This window comes from Bufo bufo, chromosome 7 (genome assembly GCF_905171765.1).
Source record: "Bufo bufo chromosome 7, aBufBuf1.1, whole genome shotgun sequence".
Lineage (NCBI taxonomy): Eukaryota > Metazoa > Chordata > Amphibia > Anura > Bufonidae > Bufo > Bufo bufo.
This window is the reverse complement of record NC_053395.1, coordinates 212,695,120-212,716,897: the sequence shown is the minus strand read 5'-3', so window position 1 is coordinate 212,716,897 and position 21,778 is coordinate 212,695,120. Positions and strand designations below refer to the sequence as shown.

General features: G+C 45.1%; 1 protein-coding gene across 1 annotated transcript in view; it reads right to left on the bottom strand.

The window, feature by feature from the left end:
• LRP1B (LDL receptor related protein 1B) overlaps positions 1-21,778 on the bottom strand; it is a 1,344,280-nt gene that overhangs the window by 81,234 nt on the left and 1,241,268 nt on the right. The window contains exon 76 of the mRNA XM_040441523.1: positions 247-381. Coding sequence (XP_040297457.1) covers positions 247-381 — 135 coding nt within the window. The remainder of the gene's footprint in view (positions 1-246; positions 382-21,778) is intronic.

Genomic DNA, 21,778 nt, shown 5'->3' with positions numbered 1-21,778 from the left:
AGAATTTAATTCTATAATTCCTTTCATGTGGAAAACCGCTGTTACTATATTTTGGCTGTAGCAGTTTTTCATTACGCAGTGTGATTCTTGCCTGGGTTATGTGCGGAGAATAAACTTGTCCCTGAAGATAGACTGCAGCCTTTTCTCGACTGAACCGGTAATGTTTAGAATGTAAATCAGGGTTTAGAATGTAAAACAGAGCTCCGGAAGGTGTTTTTTTTATGACACGCGATCTAAAGCACTTACCTTCGCATTGTCTGTTCTTTAAGTTTCTTTGGAAGCCTGGCTTACAGTGACATAAAGCAGGTGTGCCTGTCTGATTACAGTAGGCATCGTCTCCGCAAGGATTTACCTCCGATTCGCAGGAGTATAAGTTTGGCTCTGAAGGAAATTAAAATTCAGCGTGAGCGCCTTCTCAAAAATAAACAAATCAATGCAAACATCATTTTTGAAAACCTTAAAGCAAATATATATATTTTTTAGATCAATCGTTTCATAGTCTCAAAAACTGTAAGTGAACCCATGTAATGAAATGCGAAGATAAAAGATTTTCTACTGTGAGCTTTTAAAAGTGACAGAAATTTAGACAACCTAGAGAAAACACACAAAAAAAAACTATCTGTCCATCTAATATTTATCTGTATGTCTGTCTGTCTTCTGATCTACCAAAGGAGAAAAGAAAAATAATCAGTTATTTTGAGCATCAGTTTGTGTCACTTCCGTCAGATATCAGTTATTTGTGACGGGAGAAAAAGTCCTGCAAAAAGTACTTTTATATATATATATATATATATAAATACGTAAGTGACCTAGGATTTCTAGGAGTGTAATATTGATTAGCTACCCTAAGGACAGGTCTTCATTATCTGATTGGTGGGAGTCCGACGACCAGCCCCCCCACTAATCAGCCAGTGAGCGCTGCAGACTTTGTCTAGGCCATTTATATAACGTTCATTGGTCAGACATAAAGAACAAACAAAAGGGACTAACTTCCCGCGTATTTAGTCCTCATGGTGGCAATCCTGATATGATATAGCCACATCACCAACTATATAGGATAAAAGGGATTTCCACTATGACTATAATGGTCACATATTTTTTGAACCCCATTAAACTAAATAGCTCCAAAATGTTTGTTGATAAATATTTAAAGCGATCATCTGGTTCACAAAAATAAAATCACATTACCTGGGGGACAGAACACTTATCTGGTGACCTCATTTATGTCTTTTTAGCAGCAGATCTGTCAATTCCCGACTATGCTTCTGCCGTCCAAGATGGCCGCACCGCTTCTCTGACTGTCTGATGTCTATTGTGCATGTGGTAGCCCAAGATCCTTCTTGCTGCCATGGGATTATTCAGCGCTGTCCGTGTGAATGGTGCTGGCCAATTCAAGAGCAGGGCTGGAGAAGTACCGTAGGAAGTTTCTTGGGCCACCAATACACAGCGTGCATCAGGTAGTCTAGGAACCGATGAGGACATCTTGGATGACAGAAGAGGAGCTTGAGAATTAGTGAATCTGCAACTAAAGATGATTAAAAAGAGGACAACACGTAAGTGTTCTGTTTGTTCCCCACTTAATGTGATGTTTTTTTCTTGAACCGGACGGTCTCTTTAATATTTTTTTTAAACGGTTTAAGCTCTTTATTTGTGATAAAGAGCTCCAAATGTACTGCATAAGAGTTTAAAGAGGTTCTCCAGGCTGCATATTTTTTTTATTTTTAATTTAGCCCTCTTAATCATTAACAATAACCTATTTTTTTAAAGACATGAGTTCTTCTGACCGAATCTCTCAGGTTCATACATGGCCTCCAGAACCTTCTTTGCAATCTATGGGACTGTGGGCATGAATGCACCTGAGTGTCATGGACTACAATGTTTACGTGCACCGACAACATTCAGGTCAGCAGGTGCCATCAGGAGGGAGGAAGACAACTTTTCATCAAACAAGTCTTTGGAATGCCGTCTTATTCTTAATGAGTAAGATGGCTAGGAAAAAAATATCCTATAGTCCAGAGAACTCCAGGAATAGCACAATTTAAAGGGCATATTTTGGGTAATATATTTTTTCAAAAGAGACACAAAGGGTTAAAAAATAAGCCATACTCATCATCACTGATCCCTTGCCTCTGCTGTTCTGACGCTGGTCTAGACCCCACTGCTTTTCACTTCCTGATCCTAGAATGGCACACTGAAAATGTGTTGAAAGGCATGTTCAGCCAGTCACTGCTTGAGGCAGGTCACTGCTACAGCCAGTGATTGACTAAGTGGCCTGTCCTTGCATTTTCAGTATTTCAACTAGGAACTGGACCACAGTCAGGACAGCAGAGGTGGGGGATTGGGGAGGGTGAGTAGGGCTTATTATTTTTTTTTTTTTACTCAATGAGGCCTTTTTTAGATTTAAAAAAAGTGTATTTCCCTTAAAAAAAAAATCCAGATAGTGTGCAGAAAGCTCCCTCCTGTGGTAAATGGAAGCAACAAGAATTTCAAAGTTTATAGATGTTGTCCAGCCTTTTTTAAGTGATAATCTATCTCAGGAATAGCCATCACTAGCTGATCGGTAAAGGGTCGGCACGCCGCACCCACAACGATCAGTTGTTCTATGTAGCTCCATCGCCAGAAGTCGATGCTAAGGCTACAGAGAACTGTCAAGACTGTAGAAGACAGAGCTCATCACTGCAGTGCTGCCCCCATTGACTTTGGTGCCAAATCTACACAGAACCTCTGATAGGTAGGTGTACAGGACCCCCACAAATCAGCTAGGGATGGCCATCACTATCAAAAGGCTGGATAACCACTTTAACTTCATCCCTACCCAGTGGAGGCACATTATGTCAAATTTCTGCAGGATCAGCCAACTATTTATGGTATATGAGGGTCATCTGCCTATTCCCAAACACTAGATGTTGGAGATTAAAATGATCCTGCATGCTGGATGTCAGCATGCCCGATGGCTTGCTCCCATTGAAAATATGCCAGACAGTGGCTTATTCCCTTCTCTGATTGAATATGTATCCTCGGCTGATAGCTCAGAGTAGCCAGTAAAATGTAAATTTCACTTGGATAGGTACAAAGAATGGATGGATCCTTCCAAAGATCTTCTTACATTCTTCTTACTGCCTATGAGACATTGTATTCTCAGATATTCTTTAAAAACAACACTTTTGAAATGTTGAAAATCTTAAGAATTGATTAAGTAGTAAGGACAGAGGTTTTCCATTAAAACCAACAGTGGGCATTCTGCTGCAATGTAAAGAAAATATAAAATGCTCCCTCACTCCTGTAATTCGTCAAATCCTCCAGCCGGACCATGACTATAACATTCTCTGTTTTAAATGCAAACCTTTTAGTAAGAGGCAAAATGTCAGCGCAGACGGTATATCACACTGCAGGCCAGGCCGTATACATGTCACCGCAGTAGGGACACACGGCATAAAATTTTTTCATTCCAGTTAAAATGAAATATCTCATACTGGGGATTTCTATCTGAGCCATAACTTGCAGTATATGTTCCTTGTAGCTGCAGAGAAATACACAACCATGACATGCAGAGGAATGGTGGAGCCAGAGAAATGTACTGGTGGAATATGTAAAAAAAAAAAAAAGCTATGCAAAACTAGGGCCGTAATACAATTCAGAAAGCAACACATCTATCCACCTTCCTAGCATCAAGCTGTTTTCTATATCTTGTTAGGACATCACCATTCACATTCGCTGCAGTGTGGGGGAAGGGACCTTAGTCAGATGGGGTTATTCTAGATAAACTCTGCAATCACAAATTCACTAACATTTCACTTTGCATGCAATCCAATCAATGCTAAGGAATGAATCGGTGCAGAATTTCCAAAAGCTTCATGCCTTTGCATCACAAACTCCCATTAAAAAGTCCCACTTGGCAATGTGTTTGAGGACAATCTGTTTGGAAGTTACAGATTCTCCTTGCAGTGATCCAGCTATTGTAGGGAGTCATAAAGGGGTTGTCTAGTTTATTTACCTAAGGAGAAAACCATTGTCACCTGCTCCATTCTGGCTCCAGAGCTGTCCTCACTTCTGGTCCTTGTCTATGTGAGGATAGGGTCATGTGTGCATCTGCAAGTAATGACTGGCCTCAGCGTTGACGTATCCACAAGCAGCATGTCACGGTTGGGTTATGTGCTTCTTGGCGAAACCTCACCGCTGACACCAGTGATTGGTTACAGCTGCGCACGTGACCCCATCTGTGCAGAAGTTGACATACAGTGACTGAAAGAAGAGAGCCAGGGAGCTGGAATGGATCGGCAGTGAGAAAATGAGTATGGATTTCTCCAAAGGTTCTTCTGGTTGGGAATGTAAATTTAAAATGAAAACTCTGGAAACTCCTTTAAAGGTTATGCTCCAAGGTGCTGCTACAAAAACATCTTAGCCAACCAGAAGCTTACTCTGAACCGATAAGGAGCAAAAACTCAGAAGTAGCGCTGCCTTGACATGGGTGTCTCTGGTTACGTTAATATTCTAAGTCATGTTTCAAGGTTCCATAAAGGGTTAAACATTCACCTACCGCACAGGGTGGATATCTACATGTACCACTAGAGAGATTGCTTGATTGCTTATGGAGCAATAAAAAATTAAAAAATAAATTAAAGTTAAATGTCTCCCAAAGGTCTTGTATGATATTTGTTTCCAAACCCACAGTTAGCACTTCAGAAAGAGGTCTGCTATAGAAGTTCAATTCTGTGGTCTTGTGAACAACTGTCAATACAATCAATCTATTATCATTTCAGGCAAAGTTACAAGTAAGGTAATTCACAATAGGTAATGTCAGAGCTAATCAACTCCCCCTCCCTGCATAATGGCTTCTACACAATGGCAAGCCTGCACCACTTACCCATAGAAGTCAGTGACTGACCTCCAGAGTACAGATTTGTATGGTCCATATAGTTGCTTCGAAGCAATTTTCTGGACTGCTGTTAACAGAGCAGAGTATAGGCAAGGTGGCCACCCACATAGGCATGTACAGAAAATACAATACAAATCTACAACTAGAAAATAAAAACAGATTAGAAAATAAGAATATCTAGTGATTCATTTTTTTTAATTAGTACAAAAGCATTCCCTTTAATATTAATTATATGGTTTTGAGTAAGGATGACAGGATCGATTCTACCAGTTAAGAATCAGTTAAAAATTTCCCAAAAAGTATGGATTCTAACAAACCCATTTTTTTTCTTTTTTTTTTTTTTTTGTGTGATTCAGGCGAAAGAGAGAGAGAGAGAGAGAGAATATAAGTCCTAGGAGACCAGAGAGTGTTATATACCCACTTTCAGGGCAATTGGAATATACAGTGGGGAAAATAATTATTTGATACACTGGCAATTTTGCAAGTTTTACCACCTACAAAGAAAGGAGAGGTCTGTAATTTTTATTGTAGGTACACTTCAACTGGGAGAGACAGAGTAAAAAAAAAAAAGAATTCAGAAAATCACATTGTATGATTTTTAAATAATGAATTTGCATTTTATTGCATGAAATAAGTATTTGATCATCTACCAACCAGCAAGTATTCTGTCTCTCACAGACCTGTTAGTTTTTCTTTAAGAAGCCCTCCTACTCTGCGATCATTATGTGTATTAATTGCACCTGTTTAAATTCATTACCTGTATAAAACACACCTGTCCACACACTCAATCAATCAATCAATCACACTCCAACCTCTCCACCATGGCCAAGACCAAATTGCTGACTAAGGACACCAGGGACAAAATTGTGGACCTGCACAAGGCTGGAATGGGCTACAGGACAATAGACAAGCAGCTTGGAAGGCAACAACTGTTGCCGCAATTATTAGAAAATGGAAGAAACACTAGATAACCGTCAATCTTTCTCGGTCAGGGGCTCCATGCAAGATCTTGTCTCGTGGGGTAAGGATAATTCTGAGAAAAGTCAGGAATAAGCCCAGAGCTACACGGGAGGACCTGGTCAATGACTTTAACCTCTTAAGGACATAGGGCGTACAGGTACGCCCTTGTGCCCTGGTACTTAAGGACACAGGGCGTACATGTACGCCCTGTGTATTTTCGATCACCGCCGCGCGGCGGGCGGTGATCGGAACCCCGTGCCTGCTCAAATCATTGAGCAGGCACTTGGGGCAAATGCGGTCTTCTGCGTTTCCGGGTTGTTCGGGTCTCTGAAGACCCGATAACCCGGAACAGGATGGTGATGGTGGTGTGATTTCACCCCACCAATCACCATCCAGCGATCCTGAGTGGTGATGGTGACATCACCACTCAGGATCGCTTTCTGATTGGTCTGTGGGCGGTCCGGCGGCAAATTCAAAAGAGGCAGGCGCTCCTCTCCTCCTCCTTTTGTGTTCCGGAGCCGGAGGAGAGAGGAGCTGCCTGCACGTGTGTCTGCCAGCACCCCCAGGACCCGATCTGTGCCCCCAGGACCCGATCTGTGCCCCAGCACCCCCCATCAGGTACATAGGGACAGCATAGGGAAAGTTTGGTTTAGGCAGGAAAAAAAAAAGGGAAAGTTAGTTTCTGAACTTTTCTAACTTTGATTGCATCACCCTAAGTTAGGGTGTCTGGGGTCCACAGCACAGCTGTGTGACCCTAGACCCCCCAGGGGTGCTGCCACTTGAACCCCCCCCACCCCCTGCCCCCACCTTTTTTGGGGTGCATTTTTATTTATTTTTTTGTGTACGCTGATTGTGGCCGGCACTTAGTGTCCGGCCACTGTTAGCGCATCGCACACCCCACCGCTGATCAACTTCGGACGGTTGATCAGCGGTTTTGATTTTTTTTCCCCATATTTTTTGCATTTTTTTTAGTTAGTTTATTTTATTTTTTTTCTGTTAGTTTTAGGGTGAGTTCGTGAACACCCGTGCCCCCACACACACGCACACAAAATAAAGAGTTACACACACGCACATATACACGCAGACACACACTCCCCTATGGCCCGCCGGACGTTCTCGGCCGAGGAGGCATACGCCCAGCTTGCCTCCGACTTCGAGAGTCCCAGTGAGGATGAGGATGACCCCACATTCCTGTTGTCATCCGCATCCTCCTCATCATCTAGCGATGATGATGAGCCCCCAAGGCGGCGGAGACGCCGCCAGGCAGAGCAAGGGGACCGCCATGTTAGGGACCCTGTGGCCCACACTAGTACGAGCAGCTCTGGGGCTCGTACTGGTTTCCCGGCCCACCAGTTAAATCCACCGGAGCCCCCTGCCGGTGAACTTGTCTGGTGTAGCCCAGAGCGATACGAGCCCGTGATTCCTGATTTTGTAGGCCAATCAGGAATCCAGATTTCCACAGTGGGCTACACTGAATATGACTTTTTTTGTCATTTTTTCAGTGACCCACTGGTAAATCTGATGGTGGAGCAGACGAATCTGTACGCCCAACAGTTCCTCCTTTTTGGCCAGGTCCGGTGGCTGGACGCCGGTCAGTGCAGCCGAAATGAGGACATTTTGGGGCCTCGTGCTGCATATGGGCCTGGTCAAAAAAACCAGTGTCAGGCTGTACTGGAGTGGGGACGTCCTATACCAGGCCCCACTTTACAGTACAGCCATGACACGCTCCCAGTTTGAGGCCATCCGGAAATGTCTGCATTATTCCGATAATGCAGCATTTCCCCCCCGAGGTGATCCTGCCCATGACCGTCTGTATAAGATACGGCCGGTCATCGATCACTTTGGGGCCAAATTCATGGAGGCCTATGTACCTGGAAGGGAGGTCGCGGTTGATGAGTCTCTCATTGCGTTCAAGGGGAGACTCATTTTCCACCAGTATGTGCCCTCCAAGCGGGCGAGGTATGGCGTGAAGCTATACAAAATTTGTGAGAGTACCTCAGGGTACACTTACAAATTTCGTGTGTACGAGGGGCGAGATTCCCGGATTCAACCCCCAGAATGTCCCCCCACTCTGGGTCTTACCGGGAAACTTGTGTGGGACCTTATGTACCCACTGCTGGATAAGGGTTACCACCTTTACGTGGATAACTTTTATACCAGTATCCCCTTGTTCCAGTCCCTTGCCACCAGATCCACGTCCGCTTGTGGGACCGTGCGGAAAAATCAACGCGGCCTCCCTGCCCACCCCCTCCAGGTACCTATCCCCAGGGGTGAGACCCGTGCCCTTACCACTGGAAACCTGTTGCTGGTCAGGTATAAGGACAAGAGGGATATCCTTATGCTGTCCACAATTGATGGTAACGGCATCACCCCTGTCCCTGTGCGAGGTACCGCGGCAACGGTCCTCAAGCCTGATTGTATCGTCGCCTACAATCGGTATATGGGAGGAGTTGATCTCTCTGATCAAGTCCTCAAGCCATATAATGCCATGCGCAAAACCCGGGCATGGTACAAAAAAGTTGCGGTCTACTTGGTGCAGGTTGCCATGTACAACTCTTTTGTACTATCCCGAAGCGCTGGCAGCACAGGGACATTCCTCCAGTTCTATAAGGCAGTCCTCAAGGCCCTGATCTTTTCGGACCGGGAAAGAGCAGGCCGGAGTACCTCGGGAACTGTAGGTGCCCGGATCGTCCCTGGCCAACATTTTACAGGTGTGGTCCCCCATACTGGAAAGAAGGGACGAACCCAAAAAAAGTGCAGAGTGTGTCGCAGGAGGGGGATACGGAAGGACACGACTACTCAGTGCGACACGTGCCCCGATCATCCGGGCCTCTGCATTGACGGTTGCTTCAGGGAGTATCACACTTCCATGGAGTACTAAATTTATATCCCAATTTAGCACTGACATCGGATAAAAAAAAATGGTTCTCAGACCTGAGACACCCAAAAAAACTAAAATAATTTATTAAAAGTAGACATATTAGGTATCGCCGCGTCGGTAATAATCTCCTCTATAAAACTACCCCATGACCAACCCCCCCAGATTAACACGGTCAAGAAAAAAAAAAAAAAAAAGGTGCAAAAAAAGGTCTTTTTTTGTCACCTTACATAATAAAAAGTTTAATAGCAAGCGATCGAAAAGTCATATAGCCCCCAAAATAGTGCCAATAAAACCGTCCGCTCATCCCTCAGAAAATGAGCCCCCACATGAGATAATTGGATACATTTTTTTTTTTAAAAATGACCCTTAGACTTTAGAGATACCCAAAAAATAATTTGTATCAAAAAAGATAATATAGTCTAAAACCGAAATAATTGTAAAAAAAGTAGACTTAATAGGTATTGCCGCGTCCGTAAGAATCTCCTCTATAAAAATACCCCATTACCCAACCCCCCAGATTAACATGGTCAAAAAATAAAAATTAAATAGGTGCAAAAAAAGAATTTATATATAGCCCCCAAAATAGTGCCAATAAAACCGTCCGCTCATCCCGCAAAAAATGAGCCCCCACATGAGATAATTGGATAAAAAAATATAAAAAAAATGACCCTTAGACTTTAGAGATACCCAAAAAAAAGATTTGTATCAAAAAAGATAATATAGTCAAAAACCTAAATAATTGTAAAAAAAAAGTAGACTTATTAGGTATTGCCGCGTTCGTAAGAATCTCCTCTATAAAAATATCCCATTACCTAACCCCCCAGATTAACACGGTTAAAAAAAAAAAAAATACTGTGCCAAAACCGCTATTTTTGGCACTTTTCCATTTCAATCCGTTTTTTCCGGTAACAAAACAAGGGTTAACAACCAAACAAAACTTAATATTTATTACCCTGATACTGCAGTTTACAGAAACACCACATTTGTGGTCGTAAACTGCTGTATCAGTAAAAGGGAGGCCGCAAAAGGAAAGGACTGACATGGTTTCTGGAAGGCCGATTTTGATGGCCTTTTTTATTGACACCATGTCCCTTTTGAAGCCCCCCTGATGCACTCTAGAGTAAAAACTCCCCAAAACTGACCACATCTAAGAAACTACACCCCTCAAGGTATTCAAAACTGATTATACAAACTTTATTAACCCTTTAGGTGTTCCTCAACAGTTAATGGCAAATGGAGATGAAATTTCAGAATTAAAATTTTTGGTAACCTTGCCTCACAAAAATGTAATATAGAGCAACCAAAAATCATATTTACCCTAAAAATAGTCCCCAAAAAAATGCCACCTTATCCCGTAGTTTCCAAAATGGGGTCACTTTTAGGGAGTTTCTTCTCCAGGGGTGCATCAGAGGGGTTGAAACAGGACACGGTGTAAATAAACCGGTCCATAAAAATCAGCCCTCCAAAAACCAAACGGCGCACCTTTCACTCTACGCTCGCTGTGTGGCCGTACATTAGTTTACGGCCACATATTGGGTGTTTCTGTAAACGGCAGAGTCAGGGCAATAAAGATACAGTCTTGTTTGGCTGTTAACCCTTGCTTTGTCAGTGAAAAAATGGGTTAAAATGGAAAATAAGGCAAAAAATGAAATTTTCAAATTTTATCCCCATTTGCCAATAACTCTTGTGCAACACCTAAAGGGTTAACAACATATGTAAAATCAGTTTTGAATACCTTGAGGGGTGTAGTTTCTTAGTTGGGGTCACTTTTAGGGAGTTTCTACTCTAGGGGTGCATCAGGGGGCTCCAAATGGGACATGGTGTAAATAAACCAGTCCATAAAAATCAGCCCTCCAAAAACCAAACGGCGCACCTTCCCCTCTACGCCCCGCTGTGTGGTCGTACAGTAGTTTACGGCCACATATTGGGTGTTTCTGTAAACAGCAGAGTCAGGGCAATAAAGATACAGTCTTGTTTGGCTGTTAACCCTTGCTTTGTTAGTGGAAAAAATGGGTTAAAATGGAAAATTTGACAAAAAAATGAAATTCTCAAATTTCATCCCCATTTGCCAATAACTCTTGTGCAACACCTAAAGGGTTAACGACGTATGTAAAATCAGTTTTGAATACCTTGAGGGGTGTAGTTTCTTAGATGGGGTCACTTTTAGGGAGTTTCTACTCTAGGGGTGCATCAGGGGGCTTCAAATGGGACATGGTGTAAATAAACCAGTCCATAAAAATCAGCCCTCCAAAAACCAAACAGCGCACCTTTCACTCTACGCCCCGCTGTGTGGCCGTACTGTAGTTTACGGCCACATATTGGGTGTTTCTGTAAACGGCAGAGTCAGGGCAATAAAGATACAGTCTTGTTTGGCTGTTAACCCTTGCTTTGTCAGTGAAAAAAATGGGTTAAAATGGAAAATAAGGCAAAAAATGAAATTTTCAAATTTTATCCCCATTTGCCAATAACTCTTGTGCAACACCTAAAGGGTTAACAACATATGTAAAATCAGTTTTGAATACCTTGAGGGGTGTAGTTTCTTAGTTGGGGTCACTTTTAGGGAGTTTCTACTCTAGGGGTGCATCAGGGGGCTCCAAATGGGACATGGTGTAAATAAACCAGTCCATAAAAATCAGCCCTCCAAAAACCAAACGGCGCACCTTCCCCTCTACGCCCCGCTGTGTGGTCGTACAGTAGTTTACGGCCACATATTGGGTGTTTCTGTAAACAGCAGAGTCAGGGCAATAAAGATACAGTCTTGTTTGGCTGTTAACCCTTGCTTTGTTAGTGGAAAAAATGGGTTAAAATGGAAAATTTGACAAAAAAATGAAATTCTCAAATTTCATCCCCATTTGCCAATAACTCTTGTGCAACACCTAAAGGGTTAACGACGTATGTAAAATCAGTTTTGAATACCTTGAGGGGTGTAGTTTCTTAGATGGGGTCACTTTTAGGGAGTTTCTACTCTAGGGGTGCATCAGGGGGCTTCAAATGGGACATGGTGTAAATAAACCAGTCCATAAAAATCAGCCCTCCAAAAACCAAACAGCGCACCTTTCACTCTACGCCCCGCTGTGTGGCCGTACAGTAGTTTACGGCCACATATTGGGTGTTTCTGTAAACGGCAGAGTCAGGGCAATAAAGATACAGTCTTGTTTGGCTGTTAACCCTTGCTTTGTTAGTGGAAAAAATGGGTTAAAATGGAAAATTAGACAAAAAAATGAAATTCTCAAATTTCATCCCCATTTGCCAATAACTCTTGTGCAACACCTAAAGGGTTATTGACGTATGTAAAATCAGTTTTGAATACCTTGAGGGGTGTAGTTTCTTAGATGGGGTCACTTTTAGGGAGTTTCTACTCTAGGGGTGCATCAGGGGGCTTCAAATGGGACATGGTGTAAATAAACCAGTCCATAAAAATCAGCCCTCCAAAAACCAAACGGCGCACCTTTCCCTCTACGCCCCGCTGTGTGGCCGGACAGTAGTTTACGGCCACATATTGGGTGTTTCTGTAAACAGCAGAGTCAGGGCAATAAAGATACAGTCTTGTTTGGCTGTTAACCCTTGCTTTGTTAGTGGAAAAAATGGGTTAAAATGGAAAATTTGACAAAAAAATGAAATTCTCAAATTTCATCCCCATTTGCCAATAACTCTTGTGCAACACCTAAAGGGTTAACGACGTATGTAAAATCAGTTTTGAATACCTTGAGGGGTGTAGTTTCTTAGATGGGGTCACTTTTAGGGAGTTTCTACTCTAGGGGTGCATCAGGGGGCTTCAAATGGGACATGGTGTAAATAAACCAGTCCATAAAAATCAGCCCTCCAAAAACCAAACAGCGCACCTTTCACTCTACGCCCCGCTGTGTGGCCGTACAGTAGTTTACGGCCACATATTGGGTGTTTCTGTAAACAGCAGAGTCAGGGCAATAAAGATACAGTCTTGTTTGGCTGTTAACCCTTGCTTTGTTAGTGGAAAAAATGGGTTAAAATGGAAAATTTGACAAAAAAATGAAATTCTCAAATTTCATCCCCATTTGCCAATAACTCTTGTGCAACACCTAAAGGGTTAACGACGTATGTAAAATCAGTTTTGAATACCTTGAGGGGTGTAGTTTCTTAGATGGGGTCACTTTTAGGGAGTTTCTACTCTAGGGGTGCATCAGGGGGCTTCAAATGGGACATGGTGTAAATAAACCAGTCCATAAAAATCAGCCCTCCAAAAACCAAACAGCGCACCTTTCACTCTACGCCCCGCTGTGTGGCCGTACAGTAGTTTACGGCCACATATTGGGTGTTTCTGTAAACGGCAGAGTCAGGGCAATAAAGATACAGTCTTGTTTGGCTGTTAACCCTTGCTTTGTTAGTGGAAAAAATGGGTTAAAATGGAAAATTTGACAAAAAAATTAAATTCTCAAATTTCATCCCCATTTGCCAATAACTCTTGTGCAACACCTAAAGGGTTAACGACGTATGTAAAATCATTTTTGAATACCTTGAGGGGTGTAGTTTCTTAGATGGGGTCATTTTTGGGTGGTTTCTATTATGTAAGCCTCGCAAAGTGACTTCAGACCTGAACTGGTCCCTAAAAATTTAGTTTTTGTAAATTTCTGAAAAATTTAAAGATTTGCTTCTAAACTTCTAAGCCTTATAACATCCCCAAAAAATAAAATATCATTCCCAAAACAATTCAAACATGAAGTAGACATATGGGGAATGTAAAGTCATCACAATTTTTGGGGGTATTACTATGTATTTGTCATGGTCTTACCTTCTAGCTGTTCTCCTTCGTTTGACATGTGCTGGCGGCCATCTTGGTTTCTGGGTTTCTTGTAGCCTTCCACCCTGCGGCTCCTCCTTCCCACTGGGAGGAGCTGGATGCCTAGCTCATATATATAGGAGGTCTGTGGCTTCAGTTCCTTGCTTGGTCCTCCTGTGTTCACATGCTTCTAAGACTGCTGCTGCTTCTGGTTCCTGATCCTGGCTTCGTCTGACTACCCTGCTGGTTCCTGATCCTGGCTTCATCTGACTACCCTGCTGGTTCCTGATCCTGGCTTCGTCTGACTACCCTTCTGGTTCCTGATCTCTGGCCTCTCAAAGACTCTGCTTCGGTTTCACCATTCGTTTGGACTTTTGCTTTACAGCTTTATGTTCAATAAAGCCTTCTTATTTTCACTTATCTCTTGTTGTACGTCTGGTTCATGGTTCCGTGACATTCGGACCAAGCCATGAGTTCTGACGGTACAGGGCCATCCTCGCTACCCATGCTGGTTGCCAGACTTGATCAGCAGGATCACCTGTTGGGTCGGTTCGCTGTGGCGTTGCAAACCCTGCTTGAACGCACGGCTCATTTCGCTCCCGTTGCCGATGGGTCGGTTGTCGCTCCTACTGCCGCTCCGGTTGTTGCGCCAGAGTCTACCCCGACACCTGTTGTTGCGCCTGCGGTGTTTCGGGGTATGACCGGTTCTGCCCCTCTTCCACAGCACTTTGGGGGAGAGCCAACTCAGTGCCGAGGTTTCCTTAACCAGGTGGGCATTTATTTCGAGTTGCTGCCACATGCCTTTCCTACTGAGAGATCAAAGGTGGGCTTCTTGATCTCGCTGCTCTCGGACAAGGCCTTGGCCTGGGCCAGCCCTTTATGGGAGAACAACAATCCGGTGGTTGCCGAGTTTTCCGGTTTTGTTGCTTCTCTTCGGAAGGTATTCGATGTGCCGGCTCGTGCTGCCTCTGCTGCGAAGCTCTTTATGTCCATCAGACAGGGTTCACGATCCGTAGCTGAATACGCCATTGAGTTTCGTACCCTGGCAGCAGAGGTGGGCTGGAATAATGAGGCTCTGGTCGCTGCTTTCTCTCATGGTCTCTCGGAGGCCTTGAAGGATGAGGTTGCAGCTAAGGACCTACCAGTGGAGCTCGAGTCTCTTATTTCTTTCCTGATTTTGATTGACACCAGACTCAGGGAGAGACCTTCCTTTAAGGAGAGCCTGCGGAGGTCTTCTAACAGATTGGCGCCTACGTTTGCTGTCCCACCCGTGCCTCCCTCTCCTCCCACGCCTCCTGGGGATGACTTGTCTGGGGGTGAACCCATGCAGCTGGGGTTTGCTCACCTGTCCGAGGGGGAGAGGGTACTCCGGAGACGCGAGGGTCGATGCATGTACTGTGGTCTCGGTGGGCATTTTCGGTTGGCATGTCCGAACCGTCCGGGAAACGCTCGTACCTGAGATCCTGTCGGGGGCAGATCTTGGGTGGAGTCTCCTCGTCCCCGGTTTCCCGTGTTGACAAACCACTGATCACTGTTGTCCTCTCCTGGGTCGGGGGCTCGGTGACGACCCAGGCGTTGGTGGACTCTGGTGCTGGTGGTTTGTTCATTGATAGTGTGTTCGCTGCCGCCAATTCCATTCCTCTGCAGGCTCGAGGTTCCCCACTGGCTCTTGAGGCGATAGACGGCAGACCCCTTCTGTCGTCACACGTGACTCATGAGACCCTTCCAGTGGGGATAGCCATTGGTGCCGTTCACAGAGAGTCGGTCTGTCTCCAGGTTATTTAGTCTCCACACTACTCGGTGGTCTTGGGGTACCCCTGGCTCCAGAAGCATAATCCGACTTTCGATTGGAGATCGGCCGAGATCCTCTCGTGGTCACCGCAGTGTGGGGCTAGTTGCATCCATGGGTCTGTCAAGTTGCTGTGTACTTCCTCGGACTCTCTGTTGCCTCCTGAATACGAGGAGTACCGGGATGTATTCGATAAGGTGCGCGCGGTTGCCCTACCTCCGCACCGCCCATACGATTGTGCCATAGAGTTACAACCTGGTGCCGTTCCTCCTCGTGGCAAAGTCTATCCTCTGTCGGTAGCGGAGAATGAGGCCATGGAGGAGTACGTGAGGGAGGCGCTTTCACGCGGACACATTCGCAAATCCTCGTCCCCGGCAGGGGCTGGATTTTTCTTTGTGAAAAAGAGGGGCGGTGAGTTGAGGCCTTGCATCGATTACAGGGGTCTCAATCGCATCACGATCAAGAACGCTTACCCGTTACCCTTGATTTCCGAGCTGTTCGATCGCCTTAAAGGGGCCACGGTCTTTACCAAACTCGACCTGAGGGCGGCATATAACCTGGTAAGGATCAAGGCGGGCGATGAGTGGAAGACCGCGTTTAACACCAGGACCGGTCATTATGAATCCTTGGTTATGCCCTTTGGGTTGTGCAATGCGCCCGCAGTCTTTCAGGAATTCATCAACGATGTTTTCCGTGACCTGTTGCAGCAGTGTGTGGTGGTCTATTTGGATGACATCTTGGTATATTCTGAATCCATGGAGGCCCACATTCTGGATGTCAGACGAGTGTTGCAACGGTTACGAGAGAACAAGCTGTTCGGTAAGCTTGAGAAATGCGAATTTCACCGATCCCAGGTAACCTTCTTAGGTTACATCATTTCCGCTGAGGGGTTCTCCATGGATCCTGAGAAGGTTTCGGCTGTCTTACAGTGGCCCCAGCCCAGTGGTCTTCGTTCCCTGCAGCGCTTTTTGGGCTTCGCCAATTATTATCGGAAGTTCATCAGGGACTTTTCCATGCTGGCCAAGCCTCTCACGGATCTGACCAGGAAGGGCAGTAATTCCCAGGTCTGGCCGCTCGAGGCCATCCGAGCTTTTGAGGCCCTAAAGTCCGCTTTTGTGTCGGCTCCGATTCTGTCGCATCCCAACCCTGGGTTGCCCTTTGTCCTCGAGGTGGACGCGTCTGAGACGGGAGTAGGCGCCCTTCTGTCTCAGCGTAGAACACCAGAGGGTCCTCTGCTTCCTTGTGGGTTTTACTCCCGGAAACTGTCTTCCACGGAGTGCAACTATCAGATTGGTGACAGGGAGTTATTGGCCATCGTGCAGGCCCTTAAAGAATGGAGGCACTTGCTCGAGGGTTCGGTGGTTCCGGTTCTCATCCTGACGGACCATAAGAATCTGACCTACCTTTCTGAGGCCAAGAGATTGACACCACGTCAGGCCAGATGGGCTCTGTTCTTGTCACGTTTTAATTACGTGGTCTCCTACCTACCCGGTTCCAAAAACATCAGGGCGGATGCCCTATCACGGCAGTACTCCGAGCTGTCCAGGGAGGAGTCGATTCCGACTTCGGTCATACCTCCGAATCAGATCCTGGCCGCCATTCGCACCAGCCTGACCTCTCCCCTGGGTGAGCAGATTTTGGCGGCTCAATCTGGTGCTCCCCCTGGGAGACCCAACGGCAGATGTTTTGTGCCTGAGGAGTTGCGCACTCGGTTGTTGCGAACCTACCATAACTCCAAGACCGCGGGGCATCCTGGAAAGAATCAGCTGTCCTGGGCTGTTTCACGTCTGTTCTGGTGGCCTTCCCTACGCTCCGACATCGCCGCATATGTAGCGGCATGCTCCGTTTGTGCCCAGAGTAAGTCCCCTCGGCACCTTCCGTTGGGCCTTCTGCAACCCATAGCCACCGGGGAGCGCCCATGGTCACACCTGGGGATGGATTTCATTGTGGACCTCCCTGCATCCCGAGGCCATACGGTCATTCTCATGATTGTGGATCGGTTTTCCAAAATGTGCCACTGTGTTCCTCTCAAGAAGTTACCCTCTGCACAAGAGTTGGCCACGATTTTTGCCAGGGAGGTCTTCCGGTTGCACAGTTTGCCCAAGGAGATTGTGTCGGATCGGGGGAGTCAGTTTGTGTCCAGGTTCTGGCGCGCCTTTTGCTCCCAGTTGGGGATTCATCTCTCCTTCTCCTCGGCCTACCACCCTCAGTCCAATGGGGCCGCAGAACGATCCAATCAGGCCTTGGAGCAATTCCTTCGTTGCTATGTCTCCGATCACCAAGACAATTGGGTTGACCTTCTGCCTTGGGCTGAGTTTGCCAGGAACACGGCGGTGAACTCTTCCTCTGGGACGTCTCCCTTCATGGCCAATTATGGGTTCCAACCTGCCGTGTTACCGGAGGTATTCTCTCCCCAGGATATTCCGGCTGTGGAGGATCACCTTTCCGTCCTACGTGCTTCTTGGGTACAGATCCAGAAGTCCCTTGAGGCCTCTGCGCAGCGCCAGAGACTCCAGGCTGATCGCAGACGAGCGCCTGCTCCTTCCTACCAGGTCGGAGACCGTGTATGGTTGTCCACCCGCAACCTCAACCTTCGAGTGCCCACTCCCAAGCTGGCGCCTCGCTTTGTTGGTCCCTTCCGAGTGCTTCGCAGGGTAAACCCGGTAGCCTATGCCCTTGCGCTTCCTCCTGGCATGCGGATCTCTAACGTGTTTCATGTCTCCCTGTTGAAGCCACTGGTGTGTAATCGTTTCACTTCCTCGGTTCCTCGGCCTCGTCCGGTCCGAGTGGGCAATCATGAGGAGTATGAGGTGAGCAATATCCTGGACTCACGCCTGGTCCGCGGTCGGGTGCAGTTTTTGGTCCATTGGCGTGGTTATGGTCCAGAGGAGCGTTCCTGGGTTCCCTCCGCAGATGTCCATGCTCCTGCCTTGCTCCGAGCCTTCCACGCACGCTTCCCTCAGAAACCGTTTTTTGCTCCGCGGAGGAGGGGCCCTTGAGGGGGAGGTACTGTCATGGTCTTACCTTCTTGCTGTTCTCCTTCGTTTGACATGTGCTGGCGGCCATCTTGGTTTCTGGGTTTCTTGTAGCCTTCCACCCTGCGGCTCCTCCTTCCCACTGGGAGGAGCTGGATGCCTAGCTCATATATATATAGGAGGTCTGTGGCTTCAGTTCCTTGCTTGGTCCTCCTGTGTTCACATGCTTCTAAGACTGCTGCTGCTTCTGGTTCCTGATCCTGGCTTCGTCTGACTACCCTGCTGGTTCCTGATCCTGGCTTCGTCTGACTACCCTGCTGGTTCCTGATCCTGGCTTCGTCTGACTACCCTTCTGGTTCCTGATCTCTGGCCTCTCAAAGACTCTGCTTCGGTTTCACCATTCGTTTGGACTTTTGCTTTACAGCTTTATTTTCAATAAAGCCTTCTTATTTTCACTTATCTCTTGTTGTACGTCTGGTTCATGGTTCCGTGACAGTATTACAGAAGTAGAGAAACTGAAACTTAGAAATTTGCTAAATTTTTCCAAATTTTTGTTAAATTAGGTATTTTTTGGTGCAAAAAAAAATAATTTTTTGACTTCATTTTACCAGTGTCATGAAGTACAATATGTGACGAAAAAACAATCTCAGAACGGCCTGGATAAGTCAAAGCGTTTTAAAGTTATCAGCACTTAAAGGGACTCTGGTCAGATTTGCAAAAAATGGCCTGGTCCTAAGGTGTAAAAAGGCTGTGTCCTTAAGGGGTTAAGAGAGCTGGGACCACAGTCTCAAAAATTAACATAAGTAACACACTACGCCATCATGGATTAAAATTCTGGGGGGCATGCAAGGCCAGAACATATCCAAGCCCGTTTGAAGATTGATATTGACCATTTAGATGATCCAGAGGAGGCATGGGAGAAGGTCATGTGGTCAGATGAGACCAAAATAAAACTTTTCAAACTCCACCACCCCAAGAACATCATCCCAATTGTGATGCATGGGGGTGGAAACATCCTACTTTGGGGGTGCTTTTCTGCAAAGGGGACAGGACGACTGCACTGTATTGAACTTAGACTAGCACATTCATGGTCACAGGTGCATATCCATAAAGCGAGCATACAGAAAGCTAATAAAAGTATGGCAGCACAACAGTAGTATATATTGAGGGTAGCGGCCTCTTTTAGACTGAGCAACGCCCATCTGCTCGGGGTTGAGCAGAGGATAAATGTAGCTGGTTCCTACACTGCCCTGAATATTGAAGGCTTAGGTAAGTCCAAGAGAGTAGTGTTGCTCGCAAATATTCAAATCGCTAATTTTTATCGTGAATATCGGCACTTCGAGAATTTGCGAAGATGTAGAATATAGTGCTATATCTTCGTAATCTCGAATATTCTAGATTTTTCTTCAGTAATACTGATCCCTCCCTGCTTCTTGCTTGTGGGCCAATGGGAAGGCTACAATATATTTGTCAGAGCTTAGCAACATCCCTAGCAACCAATAGGAAAGTTGCCTACCCCTTACTATATAAGAGCCTCCCCAGCAGCCATTTTCTACAGTTTTTTGCAGTTGTGAGAGAGACAGCAGTGTCAATGCTGTGCTCTGTGCTTTGCTGAGTCATTTGCATTAGATAGTTAGTCAGCTTATATATATAATATAGATAGTTAGTGGGAGATAGTCAGTGTAGGTTAGATAGTGATATAGTGTAGCTGATTCCAGTGCAGGGTGTTAGGTAGTGTGATAGGTTCTGCTGTCCATACATACTGTACATGCTGCAGACATAGTGCTGTGATATCACAAAAATACTTAGTGCACCAATTAGTAATATCTACTCAGACCTGATAAAATGTGAAGTTGCATGTATTGTGCCCAAAAATATGCGCATCTTGCCATATTTTGCAATCGCAAATATATTGGAACACTCTATCTGCATAGAAAGGTATTGTTCTTCCTCACAGTCACAAAAGTTGCTGCCTACCATTTTCTTCAGTCTCAAGAAACTTCTGGCACGCCTGTATTGCGCGCACAATACTCGCATATTACAGTTCCGATTTTCACAATCACAAAAATAATGATGAATTCTCGAATTTGCGAATATATGGTGAATATTAGGCTTTGAATTTGCAAAATATTGCGAATTTGAATATTGCCTATGCCACTCATCACTACAACAGAGGCAGTTCTGTTAGTGTTAGGTACCCATCTGCGGAAGCCACCTTGACTCCTTGTAGATTGGCCCAACACACGTTTGCAAAGAGCTTCTATTTTTTAATTTATAGTAGGTATAATACTACTTTAATTTAGAATGATCCCCATTTCTCAGTTCTATTGTTTGTATGTCAAATGTTGTGCTGCCATACTTTTATTCGCTTTCTGCACCATATTGAAGGGAGGATGGATGGGGCCATATATTGCAAGATTTTGACCAACAACTTCCTTCCCTCAGTGAGAAAACTGAAGATGGGTTGTGGCTAGGTCTTCCAGCAAGACAATAACCCGAAACACACAGCCAGGGCAACCAAGGAGTGGCTCCGTAAGAAGCATTTCAAGGTCCTGGAGTGGGCCAGCCAGTGTCCAGACCTGAACCCAATCGAAAATCTTTGGAGGGAGCTGAAACTCAATGTAGTACAGCGACAGCCCAGAAACCTGAAAGATCTGGAGAAGATCTGTATGGAGGAGTGGGCCAAAATCCCTGCTGCAGTGTGTGCAACCCTGGTCAAGAACTAAAAAGAAACGTCTGAGCTGTAATTGCAAACAAAGGTTTATGTACCAAATATTAAGTTCCGTTTTTCTATTGTATCAAATACTTATTTCAGGCAATACAATGCAAATTAATTATTTAAAAATCATACAGTTTGATTTTGGGGATTTTTTTTAGATTCTGTCTTTCACAGTTGAAGTGTACCTACAATAAAAATTACAGACCTCACCATTCTTTGTAGGTGGAAAACTTGCAAAATCGCCAGTGTATCAAATAATTATTTCCCCCACTGTATTTGATTTTGATAGAACTGATTAATACCCAAATCAAAGTTTTTCAAACATTCGGCGAATCGGATCCAAAAAAAATTCAATCAATTCGCTCATCTCTAGTTTTGAGTTTTTCAGTGACCTAAAGCTTCTTAGTTCATGCATCTTAAAAACAGATCATGAAGTAACAGAAGCTTAACATTTAAGCAGATTGCTGGAAGGGTAATCGGGATATGGATCCAATTAGGGATGATCTTTAAATTTATCATCTCATTTGCAGGACTCTTATCTGTCCCATACACCTTGTGGAGGGCACTTGTCTGACATGAATATCAAAATATCTATCTACATTCACAGATAAGGGCGGCATGAGAGTCTCTGTACTTATCTATGTGAACTTTATTTTGTGCACAAACCTGTCCATATTTCTAAATGCCGAGCTGTAGATGATGCTCGGGGTCCTTTTTACTAAACCTATAAGCAAACATTTGTAAAAAAAATCCTCTTAGCTGTAAGTCATAGGGGCACATTTACTAAAACCGTACACCAGTTTTCTGACGTTCAAAAGTTAC